A 10,000-nucleotide genomic window follows, 5' to 3' on the forward strand; every position below is an offset into this window, starting at 1 on the left:
GAGCGTGAGAGAGAGAGAGAGAGAGAGAGAGAGAGAGAGAGGGAGCGTGAGAGAGATTGCTTCCAGGAGATGAACTTTACCAGTTTGTGTAAATCATCTTGTAAAAGATTTTATCGTTTCAAAACCAGTGTTTCTTTCTTTCCCAGTTTGTCTTTCGTTCTTTCTTGCGTTCATTCTTGCGTTCATTCTTTCATTCATTCTTTCGTTCATTCTTGCGTTCTCGCTCACATAAAATTCAGCATCTCATGTTTAAGAGAAACAAAAACATGAAACTAATTGCAAGCCCGTTCAGAACTGCAGGACCCGGTCTCCGGTTTCAGTCTTGCGTTCGCGTCTCCGCTCCTCTGCCAGGTGAGACGTGAGCTCAGGAAGTTTGGGGGTTTGTGGGGAAACACGTTCTTACATCGTGGCAACAAACTGTACGTGTTCTTGACGTAAAAACCGTCTCCAGCGCGCGCGAGTGTTTTACGATGTGACGTGTAACGCCTACAAGACCTAGAGCTCCTGTTTGAAAAATCCGGCCTTGTGCCCTGCCGTCTGGACTGAAACACTTCCCTGTGGATCTGCTTCCTACGAACCCGCGCAAAACTACAGCAGGCGCGCACGGCGCAGGCAGAAACACGTGCCTAAACAAACACACAAATAAACAACATATTGTTCAGAAAGCTTCACTCCTGACACTGGACACTCCTTCATCTGCGTTCGCTTTATCGACTGCGCGCCTTGTGTGTCGTTTATCTGCTTCTAAAGCGTGGCGCGATCCGCCCGACGCGTTCCGGACCAGCGCGTTAATACGGAGGTGTGATTTACAGCTGCGCTACTGTCAGACCCGCCGTAACGGAAGGTTCATCCACACCTTCTGACCAATCAGAACGCAGGATCCCAGCAAAACCAGTAAAAAGTAGCATTTCGTAAATAAATAAATAAATAAATAAACAACAAAACAAAGAAGAGTAACACACGAAGTTGAGAGATATTAACTGACGCTTGTGCCAGTGTTGATAGATCTGCTCTGACGATGCGTGGAGGCTAGAAGAGCAGACATGCTGACAGCAGGATGTGTCACACTGTGACTGATAAGCAAACACACACACACACACACACACACACACACACACACGCTGCGGACTCTGGTGTTACACACTGCTCCACCACCGAACAGGAAAACTAGGCCACACGTTTCCACTGCGTAACAGGGGAATGAAGAAGTGGCTGAAGTTTCAGTGCGAGACCTGCGTGGTGTTAATGTACAGAAATGACCTTCTGCAGATTCTCAGCAGCTCTGCTCACAGCTTCTGCAGTTCCTCTCGTGTGGGCATCTCGTGTGCGTGTCAGTGAAGTGGAACGTGTTCTCACCGGCCTCTTTTCCACAGTACAGAGAGTTATCCGTCATGGAGACGTCGTCGGGTTCGGGCGGCAAACTGTTGCATCTCGTCGCTCCTCTTTCGCTCCAGTTCATCTACAGAACCAACACAATCGCAGAGATGATCATCACCTGCACGTGATTGTTATCGTGTGTGTGTGTGTGTGTGTGTGTGTGTGTGTGTGTTCAGTCATTCTTGAGTCATTTTCTCTTCTGTAACGGCTGAAGTCACTTTATTTTGCGTTGCGTAAACAATTTATGAAGCAATAATGGACATTTGCATAAGACAGATGAAGCATTAGCCGTTAGCATTGTGGCTAACAGCCTATCGATGATGTTGATAAGTGAAGGTTTAGAGAGATTTGAACCTGCTTTATATTTACGGCGTTTGGTCGACGCCCTTATCCAGAGTGACTTACATATCATTTACCTCATTATCTCATAAATAAATAAATAAACAAACAACAAAACAAAGGAGAGTAACACACTCGGTGGTGCCGGGGTTTGACCTCACGACCTTCTGGTCAGAAGTCCAGTGTCTTACCCACCGAGCCAGCACGGCCGCGACACGTGGAAATCACACGTCGTGAAAGAGCGTGTCGATCGCGACGTGAGCCCGTGTCGTGCGCGGTCGCTAGCGACTGTTTCAGCACTTTCTGTAAGTGTGAGAAATCTACAGCGTTCGGCTGGAATCAGTAAGAATGCGAGCTCCGCTACGACGTTAAGTCTAAAATAAGAAAGTCATGGGACAGCAACACGACTCGATTATGGACGGGGGGAGGGGGGAATGTCCGTATTACCTCAAGCTCACTTTGAAAAACGCCTGTGCCCGTTCGTCTGCGAGCGGATCTGCGGATTCAGAGCGTGGGCTGTTTCCTGTAATCGCAGGTCTGCTGTTAGAAGAGCTCGGGATCCCGTACAGCGTGACGACGGGAGACGACCGCTAAAATCACGCTTTATTTACTCGACCTACTTTCTACAGACGTTCCTCTAGACGTTCGTGCTTTCCCAGTGTGTCACGTTTACAGTGCACGCGTCACGTGAAATCTAATCCTTATCTAACCCGTATGAATCAGATAACCGGGGTGTATTTCTCCGTCTGATTACGGTGTGAATTGGATCTCTGAGGTTTGATGAGTGGAAGGGTCTGTCCCATTAATTACGATTTATTTGAAGCTGTTTTTAGACTTATTTTAGACTTTAGACCGTGTCTGACCTTAACCTCCGGTCCAAAACAGCACCGCAACTGCGTACGCTAGTTACACGTTATCGAAAAGGTCACGTTCAGTCTCGTGGAAAGATCTGACTCTGGTATCACGATCTGGAAGGTTCCTTTTCTCTAAACGTAGACAATCCACGGCGCTCGTACAGGGACGGTGAACCGAGGATCGAATAAAACCTGTCATTCTTTATACGGCGACGTGAAGGAGATGTTTATTCGACACGTACGGAAGGAGTCTCCAGCGTCGGAGGTGAACCCGCAGCGTTAACTTTGCGCTCCGTTGCAGTTTCTCAGTAATACGGCGAGCTACGGTTGGGTTTTTTTTGTCTCATGAACTTTATGAGAAAGGAAAAAAAAGGAAGTAGGACCAGGAACTAACGTTCCACGACATTAAATGCAACTATAAATGGATAAAAATAAAAACAAGTAGGACTTTATGTGCTTTACGTTGTACTCGTGAGTACTTAGCTGTGGTATAAGAATTAGAGTAAGTACATGAGGTTCTCTGATATGTAAAATGATGCGTATGGCGTCCAGGACCTCGAGTTTATCCCACCGCCCCACCCGTCTACCGCGCCCATCATGAGTTCCTCTGATGACTCGAGTTGTTACTGCTTCGTGCTCATTTCAGGTCTCTGAAGACTCACATCCCAAGCCAGAGCTCTTAAAATCATCCTCTCTGGTGCAAATCTACAGGAACTATTCAACCATCTATTGTTCTGTACTTTCACACGCAACTTTCACACGCAAACTGCTAACCGTACTGTTCCAGCGAGTTGAAGAAATCAACAGTGAGTGTTGCTGCAGCAGAAGTCAGTCAGAAGTTACTTACAGGAAATGCAATTTCACACAGTTTCTGCATCCAGTCTTCTACTTCAACCATTTCTACAGCGAACACGAACGTCTTCTCCGTGGTTTCCACCAAGAAAGCCTTGCAGTCCTTCGGGCAGCCGTCTACATCCGCAGCCTCGGACACGCGAATGCAGTCGCTCAGTCTGATGATCTGCAACACATTAGAGCGTATTTTACACGTGTCTCACCAAGCTGAACGGTTCATTCGGTCGTATCAGACGCCCCAGTCGAACAGAAACTAGGCGTATGAATCATTCTCTAGCGCTCCACACAGGACCGAACTGAACGCATGAGTCAGCGTGTGCGTACTAAACAATAACCTTTCCGATCCATATCGAACAGGTGAAGATATTATCGCGTGTTTATTGGAATCTGTAGACGCTGGAAACATCGACGCTGCCTGCATGCGCTCAGTTCCGGAGTTCTTTTTCAGCGCTCACCTTTTTGTTGTCCTGCTTGCTTTTGCATTTCTCCAGCGTGCCAGTCCCGCCATCTTTACACTCGAAAAACTCCAGGCGTGAGATGGAGCAGGTGCTCTCTCGGTACAGGATAGACCACACTTTTCTCCACTTCTGCAAATGGTTTAAAAAAAAATACATATTAAAAACAAACAAACAAACAAACAAACAAAAAATAAACAGAACAGATTGACTGATTTGTTTAAAACACAGGCGCAGACTTTGCGTTATCAACCGAAAGTCTTCTTTGGTTTGTTCCTCTAGATCAGACGTTCTCAGACATTCCAGAGCCAAATTAAATCCCACGCTGGCCCTCGGTGCAGCTTTATCCGTGAATATAATCCAACACATCACACATCAGGCCCTTCACTCGAACGTCTACGCTGTTGTTCCGACCGTAAAGCTTTTTACTCCCGAACTTCACGATACGCTGATATTCGGCGTCCAATTTGACCTCGTTAAAAAAACATTTCGAGCTTACTGATCTTCAGATGAACCGAACCTGACCCCCGTGAGGACCCTGGACTCCGATCTCTCCTCTCTGACACGTACAGCTCTAGTGTAAACGCTTAAGCTTTCATGTAGAACCTCGCAACAGAGGGTTTCTTCATCAAAAAACAACAACAAAAACGCTTTGGGAAATCTAAAGCCGTTATCCAGCTGAAGAACCGTCGAGGAACCTTTTCTTACAAAATCCTGACGCCTGGATGTCTGACGGTTGCGGAATATTTCGTGCATGGTGCGCTGTAGCGAATGTCCCGTATCGTTTCTGATCTGAGAGTGCAATCTAAACCAGAGTAAAGGAACTTCTAAATAATATAACCATAAACCATTCATTTTCAGTCCGTATACTGTTATGAAATACGTGTTTGTACCCTCTGCCCTGTTTACGAACGGCCTCGGGTTACCCGCGCTATAATATCATCATTTCAGGATGCAGGTCGCAACTTCGATGTGAGGAGCGTGTTCATTCAGGCTTCTCGGTCTTACCTTTCCAAATCTTTGCTGCTGTACATATAGCATACCCCTCTTCCTGATGTCCTCCTCCATGTCTGTCTGCTTCACGCTGCGCTCTCAAACAACTGCGAGCTTCTTTCGTCGAGCTGTAGCACCCTTTCCTGCATATTTGCTCGTGACGTAATCAACATCTCCGCCATAAGTTCCGCCATTTCTACATCCTGTATAACCCAGATGAGCTCTTTCACAACGCCGCTGCAAAAAGAGATACGCTCGACGTGTGTTTCCCTAAAACGACGACGATAAGCACGCTTCCAATGTCAAGACTTACTTCCTTCCACCCGAGACATGTCTGCGTTCTGTGTGTGTGTGTGTGTGTGTGTGTGTTTGCGTTCTCGTCGACAGTTTGCACAGAGATGTGCACTTTTTATTTTATTGCACATTTTCACAAGCAAAGACAGACGCTTTGTGGTTCATTAAAGTATTGATGAAGCTCTGTGTTTGTCTTACACACACACACACACACACACACACACACACACACATACATGAGGGTCAGTATAATTTGCATGTCTCAGAACAGCAGATTTAACAGTTAAGGTGTCATCTCAACACTGTGGTCAGCTGCTCTTGCTGACATCCTGTTTCCATTGTCAGAAACACACACACACACACACACACACGCACGCACACACACGCACACACACACAGTGTTCTTGCTCGTTAAAATTAGACTTGCCCTACTAATTTCTTCCAAAATAAAAAGAGATAACAGAACTTATTCTGATGAAACACTTTCCTATTCGAAATTGCTTGGCTCTCTGCTGCCCTCCGGAGGAAGTGAAGGTAAATAACATCAATTACAAGCACACTGTGGTATAATCTCGTCTATCTTGAATGGTTTCTGATTGATTTTCTACGTTCACGGTAATCCTGGAGGCTTTCTCCACATGCCCTCATTACGCATGACCTCGACTAGTTTCTCGAAGTGCTCCGATGCGTTTCGTGCTCAGACATGTGATAGAAATGAATCATGAACGCGTTGAGATCGATTCTCCTCATGCAGGGTCATCCAGAGCTTCAGATGCTTCACGGCAGAACCTAGAAAGCAGAAAGGCATCGAGACAGTCTGTGTAGGGCAGGACTGAAACCCAGTTCAGAAGAGCGTGACGCTTGTGTGACACCACGTTGCTTTAGTGCACTTGACTGGGAGTCGCAGGACCTTTCCACACATGACAGTCGATGGAAATTCACAGCAGTCCTGGAGGCTTTTTCAACATGCCTTTGAAAGCATCAGGATAGACTTCACCAGAATCTAATGGGAATCTTGCGTGATACCATTACACCACCGGTGCGTGATTTTGGTGTGCATGATGAAGACCTGCAGGACAACGTAAACATCTTGGTGCCCCTTTGATCTAAAGTGCAACCAGCAGTTTATTATGCACAGCAATAGCTTTCAGATTAACGTACACAGCTGCCCCCTTCTGGCAGACTCTGTAACAGCACTCAAACCCAGTTCACAAGAACTTGAATGTTGAGTGAAGGCACGTTGTTTTAGTTCCCTTGACTGGACCTTTTCACACAGGACAGGATCAAACTCGATATTCACAGCAGTCCTGCAGGCTTTTTCAACATGCCCTTAAGGGCAACGACGTCAGGATAGACTTCCACCCGGGAATCGAAAACAGCTCACAAGAACAGGAACCTTACATGACACCACTGGTGCGTCTTTACTCATGTGCATGGAAAAGTCTGTGTGACCCGAACATCGGGCTCTAATTCCTTATACCATAGCTATAAACTGACCCAGATGGGACTCGAACCCACAATCCTCAGCTCCGAAGACTGATGCCTTATCCATTAGGCCACTGGGCCTACACGGAGAAGCTTCCAGATCCATTCAGCTATTTTTCTGGCTCACACATATGCTAAGCCACTTCTTTATTCTACATCAGACGCGCATTCCTCGACTCTGCTTACATTTGTTTTAAATCAGAAACACATTTGGGATTCCGCAGTTTGTTTCTGAGTTTTCTGCAGTATAAACAAATGCTCTGTAACAAATCAACCTCAAACAATAATCTAATGGTCTCCACATTCCTCCACAGCTCTATGCCTCAAATGACTTTTCATTTTATTTGATCTACGTCTCATGAAGTAAGTCTTTTTGATGTTTTTGAGGAATCTCTGAATATGAACCTTTTATCGCGCCTCGTTCTCCTCATCACTCCTGATTAACGGATTTGCTCTGTCCTTCGAAAGGCATGCGGATAACCGACATGAAGCAGTGAATGTCTGGAAACGCTTACCTTTATTCAGACAGAACACGCTCTCCTGGAGAGTCTGGAGGTACTTCCTGATGTCCACCATGTGGCAGCGTGCGTTCTACAGGAACACCTCATGTGGTAGTTGCTTGTGAGTCCGTGGAACGTTCACTGCAAGCAGGAAACAGGAAGTGAATTTACATTCCGCTTTCACACATTGTTTAATTTTATTTTCAGCTCTTTTTTCCACAGGACACAGTCTAACCATTCATCCATCCATCCGTCCGTCCGTCTGAATGCCTACATGGAGCTGAACTGAACTCCTCTCTGTGCCAGTAATGTCTTTTCATTGCAGGACATTAACGGCTGGTTTGGGAAATCAGGGAAGCCCCCTGCTCCGGCTTCTGGGCTTTCGTCCAATCCCCCAATTACTTCTCCTGTACTCCTGTACAAGTCTGACGGAAACTGGACAGCACTGAACTGATTCCATAGAGGCGAGTTAACGCTGCGGCTCTAATCAGACTCGGAGGAAAAACAGAGTCTCACAAGAGTGTAGAAATCTTATCCACCTCTGAAGTTCTCAAACGTCAACCCTGCTGGAGTATTTTTAACCCGGCGAGAGTCTGAGCACTTTTCCAGATATCAAATATCCAGACACAAACGACATACCAACACAAAGCAAAGTTTTTGAGTGTTTTATTGTAAATAAAAACAAGGGTAAGGTATAAAACAACCTGTAAATGCGCTGCTGAAAATACCGCAGTGTAGTTACATGAACATGAACACGAACACGAAAGGTTCCTGATGTAGGGCAGGGGGAACTCAGTGGTTAGGATGTTGGGCCACTGATCAGAAGGTCATGAGTTCACACTGCCAGTGTTGGGCCCTTGGTCAAGGCCCTTATCCCTCAACCGCTCGAATGAATAAAGGAGATAAATGTAAGTCGCTCTGGATAACAGCGTCTGCCAAACGCTTTATATAAGTATACATAAGTACTTAAAAACAAAGCAAGACATTGAATAACATACACATGATAATAAATCGACCTATATCGAGTCTGAATCAAATAATACAACCAAAAAGAAACCCTCAAAGATCTCGCTTTCCACAGCTTTCTCATGCGAGAGTGGTCATGTAAAGACTCAGCTGAAGAGAGGAAACAGGGTTAAGGTGAAAGTATGTCAGTATTCAGTCCAGAGTAGCTCGGGTTTTTATTAAACACGATGAGTGCGCGCAGCTTATTAAAATATAGATATATATATAGATATAGATATATAATGGGATGTCTGTGCTCGGGCTTTAAGACAGAAGCTCTTAAAGAAGACCAGCTGTGGACGAAGCTCCTCCTCCGTCTGGGACTCGAGCACCCGTGAACTCATATGGAAAAATATAGAGACTGGAGAAAGGGATCTATTGAGAATGAAATTAGAGCAGAGAGTTCCGGTGCGTCTGGAACGTTCTCTGAGTTTACGGCCTACATCACAAGAGGAAATATAAAGAGCCGCAGTTCAAACAAAAGACATCTTCATCCTTCTGATTAAAGCCTCCATCTGGGACGCTCTACATCCATCAGGGTGGCTCTTGGCTTTGTCGAGGTCTAGTGTGTCGTGTGTGTTTTCCTTTCATGTCAGCGTGCTGCGTCGTGTTCCTCTCCGGGTTCTGAGCGGGTCGTGGGTCCAGATGTCAGGTCTCTCGCGGACACGCCAGGCGGTTTTCGTCTTCAAGAAGAGTTTCTCGAGTCTTTTGCTCTAAAGCGCTTCAGTAATAGTCTCCGTCGTAGTCTCTGATCGGATCGTACCCCGTCAACTCCTTCACGCGTTCTTCTAAATAGGCAGACATCTCGTCTAGGGAGAAACGAAACAGTGGGTTTATTTAGAGTTTGTACGCGTTCAGCGATCGTTTAAGATTATTAAATGGAGTGAGACGATGCCAGTCCTGGCTAAATCGGTCACGTTATACGCGTGTAAGATAAACGTGTGATTACTGAAAACGACTCATCACTCAGCATGCAGAAAACACGCGTTAACAGGAATAAACCCTCAGGAGAGCAGTAGCCGTGTTAACCCTGGAGAATAACGTTAAAGGTGACGGAGAGGGGTTCGGAGGCGACCATGTTTTGTGGAGAATTTGGCGTTATCCTATCCCATCATCCTGTGGGTTGATTTTAAATGAGAGTGGAGCAGATTTTAGAGATGTTAATCAAACATTCCAGCCACGCGTATCACGCATTCTAAATGGAACCAAAGAATAACTTTACGACGTGCGATTGCGCTCGGAAAAGCGTACAGCGTAAAGTCAGTGTCCGTGTGGTGGCCCGTTACCCGGTGGCAGAATCCCCAGCACCGCCGTGGCCGAGACGTTTCCCAGCTCGTTCTTGGCGATGCATCTGTAGGTCCCCGAATCTTCCCGAGTCGCGTCCTCAATCTGCAGCCAGCTAGAGAGCTCGTATTTCTGAGGACCTCCTCTGGACTACGTAGGACGAGGGACGTGTGAGGACATACAGTACATACATATATACACAGATTACATCCCAGATCACGTGCACAAACGTAACAAACGTTCATGTTTAAAATGGTTCACCTGGACAGATATATGAGGATCGTCTCCAGGCAAAACAACCTCCTTTCCGTCTTTCCTCCACTCCACCAGCGCCATGGGGAAGGCAAAGACCTCGCACAGGAACACTGCACTGCTGCCGGTCACGTTCACCAAGTTACGTGGAGGGACTTTGATGACAGGAACTTACAGAGAAGAAAGAATGAGAGAGAGAGAGAGAGAGGGGGATCAGACGAGGGATCATGTTCAGAAGCTATTTCCTCCCAGTAAAGCTTTAGAGCCGCTGGTGTGCGTCTGGCTGCGCTGCAGTTCTTCAAAGGTCATA

The 10,000-nt window shown here is 46.3% G+C and overlaps 2 protein-coding genes and 1 non-coding gene across 5 annotated transcripts in view; all 3 read right to left on the reverse strand.

The window, feature by feature from the left end:
• Positions 1-356: 356 nt before the first annotated feature.
• On the reverse strand, positions 357-5,043 carry dok2 (docking protein 2). Of its 2 annotated transcripts, XM_053626033.1 has the most exons (4): positions 4,886-5,043; positions 3,878-4,009; positions 3,418-3,588; positions 357-1,459 (listed from the first exon to the last, which is right to left on the reverse strand). In XM_053626033.1, the coding sequence occupies exons 1-4, from the start codon at positions 4,943-4,945 to the stop codon at positions 1,274-1,276; spliced, it is 549 nt and encodes a 182-aa protein (XP_053482008.1). In that variant the 5' UTR covers positions 4,946-5,043; the 3' UTR covers positions 357-1,273. The 2 variants fall into 2 exon arrangements, with proteins under 2 accessions (XP_053482008.1, XP_053482007.1); XM_053626032.1 differs by having other exon boundaries at positions 3,878-4,997.
• Positions 5,044-6,657: 1,614 nt separating this feature from the next.
• On the reverse strand, positions 6,658-6,730 carry trnar-ucg (transfer RNA arginine (anticodon UCG)). Its single transcript has one exon. It is a non-coding gene; the product is annotated as a tRNA-Arg (tRNA).
• A 481-nt stretch (positions 6,731-7,211) lies between these two features.
• The window catches only part of kazald3 (Kazal-type serine peptidase inhibitor domain 3), a 4,667-nt gene continuing 1,878 nt past the window's right edge, over positions 7,212-10,000 (reverse strand). Inside the window, exons 2-5 of one of the 2 annotated variants that reach the window (XR_008386054.1) lie at positions 9,700-9,860; positions 9,441-9,588; positions 7,385-8,963; positions 7,212-7,290 (exon numbers count right to left, since the gene is read on the reverse strand). Coding sequence is in view for 1 of the 2 variants with exons in the window: in XM_053626034.1 (XP_053482009.1) it covers positions 8,878-8,963; positions 9,441-9,588; positions 9,700-9,860 (395 nt within the window). In the remaining variant the exon portion in view is untranslated. Of the gene's footprint in view, positions 8,964-9,440; positions 9,589-9,699; positions 9,861-10,000 lie in introns of both variants that reach the window. The other variant, XM_053626034.1, reaches the window with a different exon arrangement.

The sequence above is a fragment of the Ictalurus furcatus genome, chromosome 5, assembly GCF_023375685.1.
Source record: "Ictalurus furcatus strain D&B chromosome 5, Billie_1.0, whole genome shotgun sequence".
Taxonomy (NCBI): Eukaryota; Metazoa; Chordata; class Actinopteri; order Siluriformes; family Ictaluridae; genus Ictalurus; species Ictalurus furcatus.